Raw genomic sequence first — 21789 nt, 5'->3', positions numbered from 1 at the left:
GAAAAAGGAGGTCAAAAGGTGACATCCTTGAAATTGTCCGAGACTGCAAGTCTGGAAACGAGCTTTGCCTTCCCATTCTTCTGACAGGCCAGGATCACACCAGTACCTTCTTTCTGCTATCACTGCCTTCATCAAGTTCCTAATAGCAAGTTTATCTCCAAGTGTCCTAGAGCAGTGTGGACCAATGCCATACCAGTTCAGACATGACAGAAACGGGACAGGTTTGACAAACATTCCACTTTAACTGCTCCAAATGACATGCAAAGGAACACCATTACAGGAGGTCCTATACCTAGACACCACCTTATTAAAACCTCTATGGGCTCACAAATCAAGGACAGCTCAGAGCACACCAATCTAACAAGCATTTTAAGAAACTGACCAATGGTCTGATCATCAGATGCAATCTTAACACCACTTCCTTCAAATAGTGAGGGACATCTGGCATCAATGCAGATCAGCTCTGTGTTCCCTGAACAGTATGGTGCTCTGTTACCAGCTAACTGACAAGTCACCAGATAAAGGAGCCTATGATGCTTCAAGTATCTCAGAAACAGTCTGCCCAAACTTATTTGAGGAATGAGAAATTCCATTCCTGAAATTCGTATGACTGAAGAACTATCTATTACACATTAGGAAGAAATTTTTCACCACGAAGGTGAAGAGACACTGGAACAGGTTGCCCAGAGTGATTGTGGAGGCTCCAAACCTGGCAATGTTCAATGCCAGGTTGGATGGGGCCCTGAGCAACCCAGTCTAGCATGAGGTGTCCCTGGCTCATGGCAGGGGGGTTGTAACTAGATGATCTTTAAGGTCCCTTTCAACTCAAACCATTCTATGATTCTATTCCTTCTATTCATTCTATGATTCTATTCTATCTTTAAGATATTTTGTATTAGCAGCAATCAGGCTTTCACAAAGGGCAGAAAAGGTCGTCAATTATTTCTGCTCAGTGTATAGCACAGACAGCTGCACACAGGAAGAACCACCTTTAGGATTGCTGCTTTTTGTCTTTTACTTCACTCATCCCTCCCTCACCTTCACTCACTGAAACAAGCAACAATTTACTGCAAGATAGCATTAAGTCTATGGTGAAATTTAGAGAGAAAAGTTGTGCGAAGCTTCTGACCCAACTCTGCAAACTGCCTGCAGATAGGGAGCACTACACCACTTTTTTAAAATCAGGATTATAAGGACTTCCTCATCACTGAGCTGATGATTTTAAACAAAACCCTGCATATGCAGTATGTATGTGAGCTGTATCTAAGCACTGAACACTAGGTGCTGGGAGGCACCTGGCAGCAGGCTCATTGCAGTAAATTCCCCATGCACAGAACCAGATTCTCAAGTGAGAAGCCTGCTGTATATTGATGGTGACAATGCAATAAAGTTTGTCCCCACCCCAGAGCTACAAACTGGCAGCAGAGATGACATACCTACCACTGAGACAAGGCAGGCTGTTAACACAAGCCTACCTTGCCCCACCTTCCCCAAGTCTGTGGAAGTTTGACATACATTTTCACTAGTGGCAAAACCAGTTTAGGAGGTTCTCTTCTTCCCTTCACCCCTCCCTTACTAATTTCTCTTTCCGCCACTCCCTCAGCTGCTGATCTAGTCATCTGTAGGGCTAATCCTTAAACCAGTCAGTGGAATGAAATCAACTTTTTCTCCCTGGTATTTTTAATTCAAGTCATATCACTGATGCAATTTAAGCATAATCCCAGAATCAGCTGCATCAGAAGCACCAAAGGCAGTGAGGCACAGCACTGCAGTTCTAACAAGAGAAGAGCCAGCAAACTTCTTCAGCAAACTTTATCACAAAACTGAAAAAAAACCCACAAATGATGCCAGGACACTAAGCTTCAAGGAACTGACCCAGCCCTTTATGCAGCAGAGTTAAGCACACTCTGGTTATCAGAGCTCAGTTTCAACTCATTTATTTTTGTCTTGCATTTCTATTAAGACTCAGGTCCATTAGGTATTCCCTCATTACTCCTCTGATGGTCACCCAGCAGAGTGGAAGTGGTCAAAAGCAGCGGAGGCCCATGCAGAAGGAGAAACAAACACTGGTTTCTGTCATTATTAAAAATAATAGAAATAACTAAGAAGAAATAAAGAACAGTAAAATGGAGATTAAAAAAGAAAAAAGAGTGGAAGTATCCACTACAGATATCCAGCAGAAAGAAGTTCCAAGACCAGAAGACCAAAATAAGAAAAGTGAAGTAGGAACTAAGTAAATCCATCTTCCTAAATGGAATTAGTTACAGCCCAGTTTGGCTCTATTGCATTGTGGCACCAAATTTTCCTTCCTCAATTTAAGTTAAAGGCCTATTTCAACCAGGACTAAGAGCTACCTTAATTAGCAGAAGGTAACATCAGACAAATCTAATTCCTCCAATCTTTTTGCTTAACCTAACTCTAATAATTTTTCAGCTTTCCAGTTGGAAAGGCCAACCAGAGCAGGGACAAATGTTCCTTAGCTGCCTTCCCAGATGAAAGTCAGAAGGCCAACCACCTCAAAGGTGTGGATGGCTGTGGTGGATGCTTGTGCACCTCTCCAGGAGACCTGCCAGCTCAACTGTCTCTGAAATGCCTGTAACACCAGTGCAGGCAGCATGGGGGATAAACTGGAGATCTGTGTGTGGGCACAGGACCATGATCTCACTGCAGTTACAGACACTTGGTGGGATGCTTGTGTGACTGCAATGCTGTGGCTATGGACTGTTTAGGAAAGACAGGACAGCAAGGCAAGGTGGTGGAGTTGTTCCTCACATGAGACAGCAACTGGAATGTATTGAGCTCTGCCTAGGGGAGATGAAGAACAACTGCAGAGCTTATGGGTGAGGAGGGACAAAACATATCCTCGGCAAGGTTACTGATGACACAAAACTGGCAGGAGTGGCTGACACATCAGAAGGCTGTGCTGTCATTCAGGAGGTTCTCCTCCATCTCAACTCTGCCCTACTGAGGCCACATCTGGAGTACTGGGTTTAGTTCTGGGCTCCCCAGTTCAAAAGAGACATGGAATTACTGGAGCCCAGCAGAGGCTACAAAAAATGAGGGGGCTGATGTATCTCTGATGCCTGAGAGACCTGGGGCTGTTTAGCCTGGAGAAGAGCAGTCTGAGAGGGGATCATCTCAATGCTGATCATGATCTAAACGGTGGAGTCAAGGGATGCTTGAACTTAACGAATAACTTCTTTACCTTGAGAGTGCCAAAGCCCTGGAGCAGGCTGTCCAGGGAGGTCATGAAGTCTCCTGCTCTGGAGAGATTCCAAATGCACCTGGCCATTGTAATCCTGGGCAGCCTGCTCCAGGTAACCCTGTTTTAGCAGGGGAATTGGACTAGATGATCTCCAGAGGTCCCTTCCAAACCCCACCACTCTGTTATTCTGGGAAAGGCATAAAGAAGATGATTTAATCCAACAGACTACCTTACTCATGTTGAAATGAAGAGAATGAGCACAAGACACATAGTAGGTTGGGAAGATAAACAGGAACAAGACTATACAAGTCAAAAAGGAGTAAAAAAGATAATAGTAGGAATATAGCACTGTTTTTCCCTCAGGGTTCTGTGAATTTGGAGCAAGTTTCATACTGCATCATCTGCAGACAGACATTTTATGCTATCTCTTGTAAAGCAAACAAAGGTCAAAGAACTCTTGTGCAAGTGATTTACCCAACTCTGCTCCAAGCTGGGCCAGCAAAACCATTCACCTGAATAACAACTGTCAGCCAAGTGAAGTCCTGCAGGACTGAATTCCCAGCATTGCAATGAGGCAATAAACTGTGCATTTCAATATGACCTGTTAATCTAACTAACACAAGAAGATCCACAGCAGATTAAATAGACCACAGCTCCCCCAAGATAGCTGAGAAGCGAGGCTGCAGTTCCAGCTGACCTGCCTTCAGGCTCACTTTACGCTAAGGTAACTGCGCATTGCTGCCAGACGATCATCACTGGCCGTCCCCTGCTGCGTACTTTCTACTGCTGCCCTTGCTCTAGGAAGGGCATTCATCTGACCTTAGAGAAATCCTAATCAAACTACAAATTAAACACTTTCTTCTCAGCCAGATTGCTTCTTAAAGCCATCTTTCAGAAGGCCATACAAAGAACAGTGCCAGATAAAAAAACCTCACAGGAACACAGACATGGAGTAAAGCAAGGATATAACCAATCTGCTCAGGAGGTGGCATCAGTTATGCTGCCTACAGCTGAGGATGGAATTACAACCAAGGGCCTAACACAACCATAAATACCCAATACACAACTAACCCCCACACGCTCACACACACACATAAAAAAAAGAAAGCAAACCAAACAAAACCAAACCAAATCACACCCCATGCCTGAACGAAGCTGAGTGCAATTCAGCAGTAAATCAGACATCTTTCTTGGGCCCAGACTCACGAAATGTTAGTCCAGCTGACATTCCTCTAGACAACGTTTTTTAACCAGCATAAGCCACTCACACAAACTGTTTAGTTCACAAGTTGCTTTTCCCTCCCAAGCTGTACTATACTCAGAACGACATCTACGCTTCAAACGTTTTATCCAAAGTACATTTTGACGACAGAATTTGTTTCATATTTCTTGACAAGAGCAAGGAAGAAAAAAAAAAGTAAACCAGCAGCATTTAACTGAAAGGGCATAACTTTAAGAGATTGCAATACATGACCGTGGAAGTTACAAATATCAAAACTGCAAGTTACACAAAATGAGCATCACACTTCTTACAACCTGACACTCGATCTCTTTTAATCCTTTCATCAACAGGAGTTAAAACCTGACAGACAAAACATTTTATTCCGCTGCTTCTGTTAACTATTAACCCAACAGCAAAGTTGTTAAATCTGTCTGGGTTTGTTGTGAATTTTTGCTCACATTTTCTCAAAAATAAACCCTGCACACACTCCATCAAATCCTTATTACTTTGAAATTAACCTATGAGAACTGCCAAGCAGAAGTCATTTCATTGCTTTTCTTCTGAATTTCCTTCCAAATAGATGCATTTCTCCATCCTGTAGACTTTGAATATTCTAGATAGTCTTATATCCTATTACTTCAGATTACCCAAAGTATGTTAAGAATGGGTTAAAAATGGTTTAGAAGGGTAAAGACATCCATATGAGTAGTTATATGTCAGTTAATGTAAAATAATTTAATGCTGTCAGGCACATAACCATTGCTGTCAAAAATAAAAAAATAATGGGGAGAAAAAAAAAAGGCTATCAAGAAAAGAGCTCTGGATACAAAGCTGATCACAAATCATGTCTGGAGTTTCAGTCACACCAGTGCTACACATGCATCATCCTCACCACACTTAACTAGTTGAGGTTCTTTATTCACTTTTGGATGAAAAAAACTGTCTTCTAAGCTCAAAACATTTTTTGCTATTTCATAGAATCACAGAACCTTTTCAGTTGGAAAAGGCCTCTAAGATCATTAAGTCCAACCATCAACCTAACACCACCATTAAACCATTTATCTCTCTTCTTATCCAAAGGGTGACAAAGTAGTATTCCATCTTCTCCAGAGAGAAGTCTTACATTTTCTCATCTTCCTTTTATACTCTTCTTTCTATGTCCCACTTTCCCCTGGTATTTTGGCCCATTTTTTTTGAGGGGTGGGAGCAGAAAAAGTGGTCTTAAAAGCCTACCACATAAACATTGGAATGATGATACTGAAAATAAGAAAAACTCTGCTTGCCCTTTAATTAACCTGGGGTCAAAAATAAGGTCATTTTAGTGGTCAATTTGTGTCAGATTCTGGTAAATATGGTCCCAAGCAATCACTGTAAACATCACACCATATTACAAAAACACAGAAAAAGCACATTAATTACACCACAGACAATTAGATGACATTTAACAGAAAATCTAACTCAAATTCATCTAGAGAGCATCTGCAGAAGGACAAACAAATGCCTTGAAGCCTACAAGGAATGTTTTTCAAGATTAAAGCACCAGAATAAGAAAAACCCAAATATATTTGCAGAGTGGGGCCCAGCAACAGGATGCGAACCAGACTGACCACACCTACATCTGCTGCCAATAACTTAGTCCAGCCCCAGAAGCTCAGCTCATCTTTCCATTCACCCTTTCAAACCATCCTAGAATCACAGAATCATCTCAGTTGGAAAAGACCTGTAAGATCAGCAGGTCCAACCATTCTCTAACTTTTCTAAGGTAGGCTAAACCACTTCCCTCAGCACCACATCTCTGACTCTATAAAACACCTTCAGGATTGGGGATTCAACCACCTCCCTGGGCTGCCTGTGCCAGTGGCTGAGAACCCTTTCAGTCAAGAAGTTTCCTCTAATCTCCAACCTAAATCTCCCCAGGTGCAGCCTGAAGTAATTTCCTCTCATCCTATCACTTGTCACCTGGGAGAAGAGACCAACCCCCACCTGGCTCCAACGTCGTTTTTTCAGGGAGTTGTAGGGAGCAATGAGGTCTCCCCTCAGCCTTCTCTTCTCCAGACTAAACCATCCCAGTTCCTTCAGCTGCTGCTCACCAGACCTGCTCTCCAAACCCTTCACCAGCTTTGTTGCCATTTTCTGGACCAGCTCCAGCCCCTAAATGTCTTCCTTAGAGCAAGATAGCTTGCAACCATGCAAGTATTTGAAGAAGTCAGTAATTAGCTAAGTACACCATTTTTCAACCAAGGTATCTGAAGAGAAGCAAACTAAACTTCCAGTGTTTCCAACCTAAGATTCACACCAGACTCCAGTATTTATAAGCTACAATGAAGAACCAACAGGAATCAGAAGATCTACTGCCACTTTCCAGAATCCCCAATTGGCTGACACCACTAATAGAGCAAACGAACGCAGGCTGTCAGTACTTCTCTCAGAAAGTGCTATGTTCTGCAACTTGACAACTTGAGAAATTAAGTCATCTCCATCTTCAAATAATCATTTCTTGATGCTGACAAATTTGCCAAATCCCTGCCCCATCTCTATTCAGTCATCTGTCCCAGGAGAAGGAGAAAAGTTTTTTTAAAGCAGACGGTTGACAAGTAAAAGAAAAACAGACTGACTACCTGAAGCATTTTGAGTTTTATACCTGGATAAATTAAAGAGACTCAACCTAGTTCTCTTTATCAAGGCATCAGATAAAAAAAATATGCAGATTCAGTTAGCTCTGTCAAAAACATCTACTACAGATAATAAATTTACAGACTATGACAAGAAGATTAGAGGCACTCAACATGCAAATCAGCATTCTTCCAAGGCCATCCAGTCAGTAAGTGCTACAGGTGACAGTCATACTTTTACTCAGTACATGTGAGGCAACTAGAGAGAGAGAATGCAGAGTACATGATGCAACATAGTGATGACACACAGTGTGTATCAAACCCCAGCCATTCCAGCTTCACCAGTTCAAAGCCATAAATCTCCCATTGTATATTTAGGACTAGAAAGCCCTGCTGGATGTTGTGGAGTTCCAAATTATCAACATACACAGTCGTTAATGAAAAGCATCAGAAGACTATGAGAAGGCTATGGAGGGCCACGACAACGACCAGAGTGCTGGAAAACCTCTGCTATGAAGACAGTCTGAAGGAGTTGGGGTTGCTCAGTCTGGAGAAGAGATGACTTCCATGGAGACCTTAGAGCAGCCTCCCAGTATTTGAAGGAGACTACAGGAGAGATGGAGACAGACTTTTTACAAAGGTAGGTAGTGACAGGACAAGGGGTAACAGCTTCAAACTGGAAGACGCTTGATTTGGATTAAACATACAAAGTTCTTCCCCATGAGGGTGGTGAGACACCTGAACAAAATTGCTCAGTGAGGTTGTGGAGGCTCCAAACCCTGGAATTGCTCAAAACCAGGCTGGATGAGGCCTTGAACAACATGGTCTAGCAGGAGGTGTCCCTGCCCATGGTAGAGGCTGGAACTAGATGATCTTTCAGGTCCCTTCCAACCCAAACCATTCTATGATTTTATGAAACACACATGCAAGTTCAGAGACTCCAGTTACACTAGATTCAGCTGATATCCTGATGAATGCTATGTCTAATCTTATGTGGCTGGCTCCACATAGTCACAGCTTCCTCAAGACATTCCCTAGGACTAAAATCCAGGTGGCATTATTAGACAAGCCACAGTGTCACATGAACGTGACAGTTCATTTCTGGGCCAGTGCTCCATAACAACTTCCTAAGCCACCCTGTCAAAAACAAACACAAGGAATGCCAAGGGGAAAACCTAACACCCTTATGAGGTTAGAGGAATCTCCACCAAGTCCAGACTGAATCTTCCAGAAGCAATGACAAGCTGATAATAGCCATACTCCCGTGAAGCAGACCAACAGCATGTTAATTCCCTTGCAACATAAGCCATCTAACTTCGCATGTACAAGCTGAGTTGTGCTTCAGGTAGTAAAAATTTCTAGGATTCATAACACTGAAGTTCAGTACTGAGATCTCCTGGTCCCTCTGAACAGAGCTGAATTCACTAGGACCAGCCTGTAAGTGTGATCAAGATAACTGTTTGTGGAAATCCTGTATGCCTCTGAATTGCCTGCTATCTCCATCACATGGATTATGCCAGCTCCTTCACAATGAACATGAATAATAGAAGCTTGCAGGAAACCATAAGCACATTGTCTATTCATACCCTGCTACATACATAATTGAAGTAAACCATAAGCACATTGTCTATTTATACCCTCCTGCATACATAATTAAACCATCCTTAAAATAAGATCATCAAGAAAGATGTTTGGCACATAATGGGATGATGGGGGAAGAAAAGCTTTTTGGAACAACAGTTGTGCTACAATTCCTAAACTTCACATCTGTAGTCTCTCTTTGGATACCAGCACTACTAGTCCAAATTATATGCATCATCTAACTTCCCAATACAGGATCCAAAGTCCCTTACATATTATTCCACGTGTACATCCTCACAAAGACTCAAATATTACTTTTTCCTACATGAACATGTATCTGCTCTGCTTTCTGACAGAGAAGTTCAGGTACACCTGAAGACATCAAAAGGGCAGGGTAATAGCAGCTGGTGCTGACACAGGAAAAACTGGGAGCCATTGCTACCCACCTAGAAGAGATTCACTCTGCAAGCTCACCACAGGTCAACTAAAACAAATTAGCTAATTTAGGGAAAGCTAAGGCTTTTCAAGCACTAGCTAAAAACATACACACTGATAGTAAAAAGTGCATGCTGAGATTACAACCTTCTATTTGTTACGTACTACTTATGCATGATTATAAGGTAAGTCAAATTATCATCACACCTCAATATGTCCACTATTCACACTCCAGGTTTAAAAAAAAATTAAATCACAGTTTCCCTCACACACACAAAGCCATAATCCTGCTAGAGTCAAGACTCATGATTTGTCAGGCACAGGACAATGCTGACCATTCCAAACCCAAGCTACTGGCTACCACCTCACTATCAACGAACCAGCCAGGAGGCTTGTGTGGCTGCAAAACATCAGCCACTGTGTTCACTGACATGCAGCACAGCAAATGTTAGGGTATAGCAGTTGAAAGAAACTGCTCTAACCTGCTGCGAAGCAAAGTTCTCTGCTCACCCAACTACTTGAGTTACATGCTGTTGAGTTCTTGCTCCCGGGATTATGAGCTCCATGTTCTATTTCTTTCAGTTGTGAAAGCAAGACTAACATTAGGGCAAGCAACTAACCCTCATCTCTTATCAGAATGGGTTGATTTGTCCAGTAACTGCAGCTTAAGGAAAGAAAACACAAAGCAATGAACAACACCCAAAACCACACAATGCAGAGAACATCAGCAGGGAAAAACACACCTTTGAGTTCAAGACTCAGGCATTTTTAAAGATTAAAAACAAGTCAGCAGAAGCATGTAATATGGTTATTTAATTCTGATTTTGTTTCTAGACATAAAGTCTAACACAAAAACTAAGCTTTGGTCTCCTACAGTGATGATAAGGAGGTTTGATTTTGCAAGTATTGGCATTAAAACTTCTGTGTCTGATAAACCAGTTACAATGAAGTTCCAGTTTTCACATTGAAGGCAGAGCTTCAGTTTAGTTTCTGAATGTTAAGGGCTGCTTCAAGACACCTCAGAAACAGTCACTGTGTCTCTAACTAAACTTTAACTGTCAGCAACCTGTTATATCTCAACTGCAGTTAGTCTCAAGAACCACTTAAAGCTACATTGCATTACGCATAGGAAAATTTTTTATTTTCAAAACAAGATCACTTAGCAGCTTGTTGAACTGAATCATAAACAGACCCTGTAAGGTATAAATAAGAACAGAACATACTGGGCAGAGAAATCAGTTAAGTTCATCACTATTCCTTCTTCAAACAGCACAGGAAAACACTGTAACACCCATCAAAGCTATTCCTTCTGGTAAACTCAAGAAGCTATTAGAAGGCAGCGAGACATCTTGTATTTTAGAGCTCAGCACAGGTCATTCCTTGTGTCAGAAGCCAGAAATAACTATATCCTAAATCCTGATGAGAATTGCCTATCATGCACCATAAAAATCCACCTCCTAGCCACCATCTTTCTTTTCCTACTCCTCTGTATTTTTAACTTTTCTGTCAAACTGTATATATCAAACTCGGCAACATTAAAAAGTGCTACTCTCAAAACCTTCTATCGCTTGATGGTCTTCCCAGCACGAGAAGGAACCAGCCTTTCTCTAGAAAGTGTGGTGGGTTTGCTGTTCTGCTGACAAGTACTTGAAGAGCACATGGAAATCAATTCCCTCTCCCTCCCACCAGTGAGCCTGCTTTGGAAGGAGTAACAAAGTCAGAGTTACGAATGAAAACGTTAGTGGCAAGCTGGGACAAAGTAGAGGAACAAGATTCTTCAGCCCTGTGCCAAAATTCACACCACATGAAGTCATCCTAACATTTCACTAGTACTTTGTATTTGGAAAGGAAATAGGTGCAGCAAACAGCTCATGTAAACACTCTGCTGTAAAAGAAAATTTGACGCAGATCTTATTTTCTCCCCCTACCTAATTATGCAAGTGTTAAACTGACAAAATTACACAAAACCCACGTCAAGGTAAAAGAAAATCTTTGAAAGAGCTGGGAGGGAACTAGAAAAAAAAATAGTCCAACACACTCCAGAAAAATTATCAGAATACTCAGAGACAGTGACATATTCCCACTTAAAAAATATGAACCACATTCTCTCTAAATGGCATTTAGATGGAATTAGGATAAAAAGCCAAGCTAATTTTTACTACTACTGAAATATCTGAGTAAACATTACCCACACAAGCACTGTAACTGTCATTAATTAATAAACAAAGCACCTACCACTCTGGCTGCTCTTTCCTGAGATTCACACTTCCTGCAAAACCAAGGTCCAGTGGGTACTTGAACAATTCCATAGCAAGCTGTTTGGAACAAGACAAAACATTTCAGCAAACATAAGCAGCACTACAGTACTACCAATATGATTGTTATCATACACAAAAAAAGTTTAGTATTAGTTAGTCGAACATCATTTTAGTAAGTCAAATGGACATCTCTACATTGCACATCAAGTCCTATTGGAATGGTACCTCAAATGAAGTGCAACAAACTTCCATTTAAAAATTTATGTAAAATCTGCTAAGTAAATGCTATATTACTAGCAAGTAAAATAACCATTTAAAAGCAGGAATGTTTCATAGTTGATCCATTTTGCTGTTTCTTTACCAGCAAAATAGGTAAAACTTCACAACAACAAACAGCATTTATAGTAAAGTCTTTCTTAAGAGAAAAATAGAAGCAACCACAAATTTGAGTTGGTCACAAAACATTCATACACTTAGCTAGTATCAAGTTCTCTTCATGGTCTTAAGTAGCAAATAAACTGAGTAAAGACATCAAAGTTTGCTTTGGCCCTCCTGGAAATTCATCAGGAGCTGTGAATACAAACTGAACATCAGATGCAACACAAATCCTTATGAAAAAGATTTTGAGACATGCAGATTTCTCTGTAAGGCTCTCATCTGTATTTTTCTTGTATATATTGAACAAGAGTGCGATAAGAAATTCCACCGAAAAGAGTTTACTTATTTGTCATTATTTTTTCCTGTTTGAAATTCACAGGTCTGGAAACTAAGAACTGCTGAGGGAATGAAAATACAAGAATACAAGTGCTGGGAGTATATTCTACTATCTGCATGGGTTTAACAACTAGTAACAGCCAAATGTCCAATATTTTCCTCAAAACATAATCTTGAATTTGACATCATATTTTGGTGTCTCAATTTCCAACAAGCACATGTTATTTAAACATGAATATCTGGGTTTAGTGTGCAACTAAAAAAAAAAGGAAATATAAATAGCATATATACAAAAAAGAGTGAGTTTGTGTTCATTTGAAATAAATAAATAAAAACAGTAATGCAACAGTACTATAAAAAACATCTGGGTAGTACACCTTTCCTCTATGAAGGAAAGCCAACGAAGTCATTTTCTATTATACACATACAAGTAGTCATACTAAGACTACATGCTGCCAAGTACTGGCAGACCAAAGTATCTTGATAAGCCCTTTCTGCTGTGCAATAATTTCTTAACATGAGAAAAATGCTGTTGCCCAGAGAAGTTGTGGAGGCTCCAAGCCTGGAAGTGTTCAAAGCCAGGCTGGATTGGCCTTGAACAACCTGGTCTAACAGGTGGTCTCCCTGCCCAGAGAAGGGGGTTGGAAATAGATGGTCTTTAAGGTTCCTTCCAACCTAAACCATTCTATGAGAAAAACATCTTGTTTACATTGTGTCTCCATTAACCACAGACAATGGGGAGCTGGACTACCTCCTTAGCAATAAAGAAGGGAATTTTAAATGTGCAATCACACCTTCAGATTAGCAAGAGCTAGTGCAGAGTAAGAAACTAATTGCAGAGTGCAATTCGAGGGCAGAGCTGGCAATAAGATCCGAAGGCAACAGAAGTTGGGTAAAGACCAGAGAGAACTTTTGTCTTTGCAAACATCAGAGTACAACTAGAGCCTAAGAGTCCACCACAGCTTTGTGCCCTGACACACTGTGATATTCTTTTTTAAGTTCCACAACTTCCCTTGCTTTATATTTCCACTACTATGCAAATCTTTTTTAAACACATGAAGAGATTCTGTCCTCCACAACTTGCCCATGACTAAAGACTTAAGAACCTTCCTCTGAACTAAAAATAATTATAACAACAAAAAAATGCAGTTAAGAGTGTCTCACAAGAAATACCATTGTCTGAACTTCAAACTAGCAACTTTAACCATAAAGACTACTACTTTTACTACAGAAAGTCTATAAAAAGAGTACACATGCTTCCTCTACCACCTTCATGCACATGAGGAATCAAATGGAAAACATCAAACATCAGTGACAGTAAATGAAAACATACAGTTCCTCTTCTCAGGACATTCACACAGCATCTGGATTTAGCATCTGAACACTTCCTGCCAGATTCAAATTCAGATTTGGATTTCACCTTAAAAAAAAGGTACAATATTCTTGTATCCAATTTACTGAAGGAATACTTCCTAAGCCAGACTTTTGTCCATTATTTCAGCTCCAGCTGCCTCTATGGTTAAATTATTTCACTGAAAATACTAGCATAGCTCTAGATGCAAAGGAAAATGCCCAAGACAATACAAAAGTAATAGTTGGTTCAGGTACTTCTTCTGAAAGTAACCATGTTTTAGTGTTCTTTCCCATGATCCTACAATTCCACAAAAGCAGAGTTAACTTGCTGGTTAACATAACTCAGCTCTTAAAACAAAAATAATTCAAAACCAGCCTAATTTCACAGATCTTGTCATCTTCCTTCTGTATTCAATGCAACAAGAATAACTGAATTCTTTCTCAGATCTCCTTAAACTATTTCTCATGACTTCTTGTTAGTTTACAAGGAAGCATATACCTGAAACACAGTTACTCTATCATCCTCTACACGATTTAAGAGCGAGTGTGTCTCAGACACACAGTAGTAGTATTTTCACATGCATTAAGCATTCACACTGATGAACTGGATTTAGGATTTTCTGTCTCTTCACCATCTAGAATAAGTCGAAGAGTCAGCCATGGAGTTCATATGGCTGCTCAGGAGTTGGAACAGAAAAGCTACGATCCTATTCCTTATTGCTGCCACCATAAAGCAAAGTCATCATAACTAACTTTCTTACAGTGTAAGCAGCAGAATCCAGCCTCTTCCTCTGCTTCTCACAAGGGTCAACCCACTGACAGAAACAAAGCAGTCACACATAGAGGGAATATGCCAGCTCCTGAGCTGAGCTGGAAACCAACCAACCAGCCTCCACTAATCCTAACAAATCCAGCATCAGCCATTCCGACTAACCTTCCCCCTGCAGAACCACAACAGGAAGTCTCTTCATCTACCAGGAAACGTAAACCAAATGACATTCAAGGAAAGGCAGGCAGGAGAAATCACATGACAACTAAGTCTTCCCTACACACTGGTCTCTTGCAATCCTAAACTCTCCTGGCCCGCTGGCTGCCCCTCAAACACATTTTTCTAACTTGGGAAAGGCATGAACAACATGGATCGAGTAGAGGAAGAAAGAAATGCAGCAACTGCCACAACAGAGATTAACAAGAAGTTCAGCAAATAAGGAAAACAGTTTAGTAGCCTTTGGGCAGCTGCCGTTAAGGTTGTTAACGGTGTGCAATGGCAGACTGGGAAGCATAGACACAGAAAAAATCAGGAAAAGAGGAGGGGAAAAAAAAAAAAGCGGGTTTTTTTTTTCTTTCTCCTAGCCATTATATAGGAAGTCATAACACAGCAAGTCTCACATGGAGGAAAAGACAGATTGGTAGGCTAGCGGACGGGATGACAGAGCAGGACAGGACAGGACAGACCAGAAAGCACGTGGCCCTAGAAACAGGGAAACAGGCTTCATGGGTGACAAGAAGGAGTTGAGAACAGGAAGCAAGAGAAAGGTGGGAAATGGCAAGAAGGCCAGGGAGGAGGAGGGGGGAAAGCCCAAGAGAGGAGGACAGGGAATACTAAGAAGGAAGTAGCGATGCGAGGGACCTGAGCAGGTGAGCTGGCACTCACCTTGATGCACTGCGACATTGCAGCCGTGCCCGTCGCAGTAGACAAGCGGGTTCTCGGCCCAGCCCCTCTCGTCGGAGCACACGCAGCAGCCGCCGATCATCTCCTTCATGCTATTGGAGAACTCGCCCTCCAGTGACACAGGCAGCAGCAACGGCTCGCTAGAGACCATCTAAGGGTTAAAAACACCGTCGTCAACACCACCCACGCACACCGCACGCTCTACCCCCTGCCTGCCCCCCTCCCCCGGCGGTGTCTCCCCTCAGTCACTCAGCCGCCGCCGCCGCCACTGCCGCCACGGCAATGATTTAGGGCCCATGACCGCTGGCTGAAAGCCTCTGCTCGCCCCCGCCCGACCAACCGGCCAGGCCGTTTACAAGTCACGCAAAGCAGGCAAGCAGGCAGGGGCGGCCCGGCGGCAGCACACTGAGGAAGACACCCCGCAAGCAGAGGCAGACAGGCGAGGGGAGTGCGGCCGACGCGCAGGCGCAGTGCGCGCCCCCGCGGGGCAGGCCCAGGCCTGGGCCTCCTCGCGATGCTTCAAGAGCCGCCCGACGGAACGTGCGCGCCGGCTGAGCGCGCACCACCACCCTCTCCCCTCCCCTCCTCCTCCTCCTCCTCCTCCTCCTCCTTCTCCTTCTCCTTCTCCTCCCAACGGCCCCAACGGCCGCGCCCAGAGAGCGTGCGCGAGTGCGCGGCCCCCGCCAGCCACTCGCCTCGCCCCCGCGCGGCCCGGAGAAGACGCTGGGCACCTGATGGCGTGGCCCGGCCGCGCCGCAGCCCTCGCTCGGGCACCCACCTCGGGCTGTTGCCGCTCTTCGGCCCCCGGGCGAGACATGTCACACACACCTCTCTGCCTGCCCCCCACACATAGAGGGCCCTCGGCCGGCCTAACCCTAACGCGCTGCGTGTCGAGGAGCACAGCCCGTATGAAATCGCCTCCCCACCCGAGCACCGGAGAGCTGTGGCCGGGCTGGTTGCTGCCCCCCCTCCCCTCGGGCAGCGGGGGGAGGCGGCGGACGTGCGCCCCGCTCCCGCCCGCGCTGTCACTCTGCTCGTGCCCCCTTCAGGAAGGCTGCTGGGTTCGCCCGTTCCCGCCCTGCTCCCTCCCCGCAGAAATCATTTTTACTATCTTGTTTATTTTCCCCCTGATGTGGCCGCCGGACTAATGCATTCCCGCGCCCAACTTTTATGATCCTGTTTATATCCCCTCGGCGTGCCTGCAGCACTAATGCATTCTCGCCATTACGCCGCTTCCCTGCCCTCACCTCAACTTTTACTATTTTGTTTATTTTCCCTTCGATGGGGGCTGCAAAACTAATGCATTATTAATCCCGCTCATTCTCCTCTCGCGGCCACCCCCCCTCTCCCCCTGCCGCTTCCCAAAACTCTCGGTGTGGACGCGGCACAACGCGGCCACCGCTGCCGGAGGGATGCTGAGGGGAGAGCTGACAAATGGAAAGCCCAGGGAGGCCACAGGCAGACAAAACCCAACATGCTCCTCAGCACCACTTTCCCTACCTTGGCTGGAAGGTGGATATGTCTTTCTAGAAGCTAGGCGTTTAGGGGTTCTTAAAACAATTTTGCTATCTCTTTTAATTAAAGGGGAAGGGAAAAAAATTTAAAAAGAAAAAAGGTGGGAGAGCAAGCTGAGGTGGTCAGCAGAGAGAGAAATCTCAGGCTATTCAATTCTCCATTGTAAGCAGGTATGCCTGTAGCAGAAGGAACTAATTGTGGTGATTGTTAGGAGCTCAGAGAAATTAAATGCAGCCTTGCAAAATTCTGCTCACTTGCTTGCCCCAGGGCCAGCACTCATTTATGTATGTATTTATTTATTTATTTAGTGTTGGGCAAGGAAGATACAATTGATTTATCTTCATTATCATGCTAAAAGGCAGGGAAGACAGAATTTGTTCATGGACTATATTTTTCATGACGATTTTGCAAGGCCAGCTGTGTTGATCTGGTATCTGTACAAATCACTACTGAATTATGTACATTCCTGGACGTGCCACTACCTAGACCTATATCTATATATATATGCAGGTTGTATTTCATACATTGTTAACTAATAAAACATCTGCACTTGTGTACAGGAGGATGAGGAACTGCTATGTGGAAGGGAGAGGTGGGATGTGCACAACTCCCTACCCCCTAGAGACATCCCAGTTTGTAGTTTGTGTGCAGGGTACCTTAAGTCAAACTCTTTTCTCTCTTTGAAAGTTTGGAGTGAAATTATTTAGACTGAGGGTGAATGAAGACCAGGGACAAAAAAAAAAAAAAAAAGGCATGGCGAAGGTAGCTTCCTAGAAGAAGGAAGGCCAAGCCAAACACACGATTAACACAGCACTTGAGAGACTTTCTAAATATTCTCTGTAAACATATGTTCCAATATCTTTGGAAAGCTTAGAAATTTTTAAGGCAGATGTAAAATATGGAGGTGGGGAGGACTGGGATGTAGCATATTTCAGTTTTGTGTAAAATGACAGAGATTGAGTTAAAAATAAAAATAACCAAATGTCCTATTCTCCACACCAAAAAATACAAACCCAAACATAAAACTATTTACATTCTAAAACATACTTACAATGCTATTTTTATTGCTTTTACAGCTTGTAAAAATACCCTGAAAATTGCAGGTGCCAGCAATTACTTTGTAAGGAAATAAAGCAATGAATATATCCTGGTGTTTTGGGGGAAAAAAAAAAAAAAGGGGCAAATTATTTGAAGCTGGTAGATCCAGTATCCCGGCCCTTCCTCATTCTTGTCAAGAAAATGACATCTAATTTAAAAAGCATTCTCAATGATTCTCTTAACCCTGACCAGAACCAGAAAAAAAAAAAAGGAAGGAAAAAAAATCATGGTACAACAGCAAATCAGTCCCTTATTTCCCTGACAGGAAAATTAAAATAAATATCCTTTTAAAATGAAAAGGTATTAAATATATTTTAATTTCTTTGATGAATTGATACATTTAGTAAAACTTGTAACAAACTATTGACAATTTTTGCCATAGCTTTTTTTTTCTTTTTGAGAAGCTCTTCCTGTAATTTCTTCTTTGAAAAGCAACTAGTACAACTCCCCACTCTTATTTTTTTAATGTTAGCTATTTGAAGGCTCAATTTTTGTTTTAGAAAGAAGCATCACCAAAGGAAAAAAATTAATCACTTTGCAACAACTTGATTAAACCTGCACTGTGGCAACATGAGTGTTATTTTTGACAAACCTTCTCTATAGTTTTCAAATAGAAATATTTTAATCTCACACCAGCTCAGGACCAAACAGCCTGAAATTTTGCTCTGGTCAAAATTCAGTCAAGCCTAATGAAACATTTGTCTTTTTATGGATTTCTGCTAGAATGTACATGGCCTGAAAGGAACTCCCTGCTTACCACCTTACGGTATTGTGTAATATTTGATGGGAAAATTTCGATAACCTCCTGATAGTTCTGTAAAGCAATCATTTAGAAAAGACCTTTGAAATGCAAAATAGGAAAAGAAACGCACTGCCACTAAATAAATACTGCAAACACTAAGCCTGGAACAGCTATGGAATCAGAACAGAAAATCTTGTAGCATATATGTTCTTATGATTGTAGCATTTAATAAGCACTGATATGACACAGAAGGCCAATTTTCTTTTTTTTTTTTAAAGAAGCCTGTCCTTCTTACAGTGATGTATAAGAGATTAAAATAATTAGAGAGGAATATAATTCAGTGAGCAAGAATTAATAATTTCATTGTTAATCTAAATGCAAGAGGGAAATCCAATTCTCTTGCAAGAAGCCTACAAAACCTAGGAGCTGAACAAGTTAGATTATAAGGAACATACAAGAAGATTATATGAGTTCATATTTTTTTAGATTTCAGATACTTTTTCAAATAGAGTGAAGGTGTGAGTGAAAGAAAATTGCAGTCTCCAACTGCAAATGGCTTTTAGAAGTTTAGGGAATTCCTCAGGAAAATGTTAACATACATCAACGCTTTGCTTTAGCTTCAGTAACAAATAAGGAGGTGTTCACCTTAAATTTGTGCTACCAATTAATCAGTTCCAACGCCAATGCTAAGATTTTGGAATGCCTGATTTAAATCTCACCTTTTTTTTCTTCTACTTTTTTTTTTCTCTTTTTCCCTAAAACATGCAAAATCATATTGTTTAGTGAACAAAACAAAGAACTGAACAAGTCTTTCATTCACAAAAACACATTACCAGTTGAATATAATCACCAGAAGAGTCCTCCAGGAATAACAGAAAAAAAATATAGACTTTATACGTGAAATGCACACGATATAAGAAAATATGGATTGATATTGGGACTTGAAACAATAGAGCAAGAAAATCATTTCTTCCCAGAAAGCAAATGTTTCATAACAATTTTTACTCTGTTTTCAGGCTGGGCCTTTGTTGAGCAAGCTTTGAGCTTTACCTAGATGCAAAAGGATACAGGCTGCAGCTGAACAGATGAAACAGAAAACAGGAAAATCACAGGAACTCTGTGTTATTCGACAGGCAAAGTAACACAACTCATTACCCATCTGAGATACATTGAAGCTTATCTGCCTTTGCTTTATGCCGGTTTTAAGCATTAACAAGTTTTCACTGAAACACATTCTAACCGTGGGTATTTGCTTCACTGAAATACATCCTAATCGTGGACATTTGCTTCATTTCTGGGAAGGCAGCAGCAAAATGGTCACTTTACACAAAATAAAACGCAACTCTCACGTGCTGACCTTTGCAGGCAGTGTGCTATAAATGGCAGCCTGCCTTAGAGACAGCAAATTATTTCTATCCTTGTTCAGTTGTAAAGCATACAGCATGTCTACAGAACTCTTATTAAAAATGTTGATGTCTCCTCACATGCTTAAGTTGTGCTAAGAAAGTTTTCTTTCCTCCAGATCTTCAATATACTGCTCAAATCTGTATTTAACACCAAAGGCAAAGTACTGAATAATTAACAAGCAGCAACATCTAACATGCAGTCACTTCTTGATGGGGACTTTGCATGTTATGTATTTACATGTTCTGCAAGCGCAGGTAGCAGCATTAAAGGTCATGTCAGTGCATCTCCTGGACACCATGCCTCTTCAGATGTTGAGCTCTCTGCTTTTGTGCTAGTGTAATTACAAATTTTGTAATTCTTTAGACTGCAAAGAAAGGGGGAAGTAATTCCACCAACTATTGTATTCATTTTCTTGCTTTTAATTGTATTATCACCTTTGGAGACTTTGGTAAACTCCACTTAACTAGCAGCAGTGGATAAAATTGGTGGTTTTCAAGTACTGTTTCTGTTACTAATGTTGCCATTTAAATGTTAATTTCAGACTGAGGTTTACAGTAAACATAAACCAAGGGATTTTCTCTGAATGAACAATCTCAACTCAAAATTCTAAATACAAGAATCCTAGCACAGGACATTTTTAAGCGCAGTGATTATTTCCTTTTAAAGATTTAATATTCCCTAAGTGATAGAAGTTAAAAGATTTAAATGTGACAATTAATTTATAATTCTCTATATTAAAAAGACATTTAGATGTTAACCATAGTTTTATATGAGTCAAATCAAAGTAATGATAATTACAGTATGATACAAAAGAACCTGAAATAAACTTTTAGCAAACCAAATTGGATATTAGTGCTGGATTAAGCTCTGAAAAGCTGGGTTAGTAAACTCTGGAATTTATATGTGACTTAAATGTAACTCAGGGCTTTTCCTCCAAGAAGAATACCTCACTTCAAAGTTGGGATTTTTACAAGGTAGGTAGTAATTCATTGGATTTTTATTAAATACACAGACATAACATCACTCCAAAACCCAGCCTCAGGTTACTTCTCTTCTCTAGGCATATCTCTGCCTAGGATTTGCTAAATTAACATTTCTTCTAAATTAATGGATGTTTTTCCTGTTTGTTATGTTATGATCAGCAGTGTGATACTGTGTTGTGTCACAGGTCACATCGATTTGATTTCAATACAGGAATGAAATCTGGACTGCAGATTAAACACAAGAAACAACACGCTGAGTTTCTCATCAAATATCTGAAACACAGACTTATTTCAGATGGATTTGTATAAACAAAACACATATATCTGCTATTGGCATGGGAAAAGAAAAGCTGGTTTGTTATATGCTAAAGCAAATTGGAGTAAATCAACCGCATCCACGGGCTGGATAAGCAAGACTACTCTGCTTTTCCCAGTACCGTTTGGACAAAGCAATGTTACTTTTTTATTTAAAGTGTTTTCTTCTCAACAAGGGGCCACCACTTCCCAATCTCAAAAAACACGCCCCAGAATATGTTAATTAATTGTATTGTGTCTCTGAAAGAAAGAGGTTGCCAAATGCAATAAAAAAAAAAAAAACAGGGAAAGAGAAAAAAGTCTTTCGATCAGCGAGGTCCGTTCCCACTGCTAGCAACCATCTAATTTCAATTCTGCATATACAGGCAAAGATACATTTTCTCTGAGTACGATTTTAACCATTAAAATCTGTCTAAGAAAGAAAGTCTAACTTGACCACATAGGGTGTATCTGGGAAGCTTAACATTCCTGGCGAATTAAGCGCGCAAGCCTCGGATCACTTTTTGTCAATCTCACTGTGGTACTTCGGAGTAGGGAATGTGGGTAATTTTTATATCGTGGTACTTCCCAATTAAAAGTAACAACAACGCTCCTTTGTGTGTGTGGGCAGGGGGGAAATAAAATATGAAATATGTCAACACATTCTGCACAAATACAAAATAAAGAGCAGCCAAAAA

The 21789-nt window shown here is 41.4% G+C and overlaps 1 protein-coding gene across 2 annotated transcripts in view; it reads right to left on the bottom strand.

The window, feature by feature from the left end:
* MLLT10 (MLLT10 histone lysine methyltransferase DOT1L cofactor) overlaps positions 1–15219 on the bottom strand; it is a 117689-nt gene extending 102470 nt beyond the window's left edge. For both annotated transcript variants that reach the window (XM_054390240.1, XM_054390241.1), the window contains exons 1-2: positions 15035–15219; positions 11291–11370 (exon numbers count right to left, since the gene is read on the bottom strand). In XM_054390240.1, coding sequence (XP_054246215.1) covers positions 11291–11370; positions 15035–15203 — 249 coding nt within the window. In that variant the 5' untranslated portion in view covers positions 15204–15219. The remainder of the gene's footprint in view (positions 1–11290; positions 11371–15034) is intronic.
* Between the last annotated feature and the right edge of the window lie 6570 nt (positions 15220–21789).

Source organism: Indicator indicator, chromosome 20, assembly GCF_027791375.1.
Source record: "Indicator indicator isolate 239-I01 chromosome 20, UM_Iind_1.1, whole genome shotgun sequence".
NCBI classification, from domain to species: domain Eukaryota; kingdom Metazoa; phylum Chordata; class Aves; order Piciformes; family Indicatoridae; genus Indicator; species Indicator indicator.
This window is presented reverse-complemented; position numbering and strand designations above follow the sequence as displayed.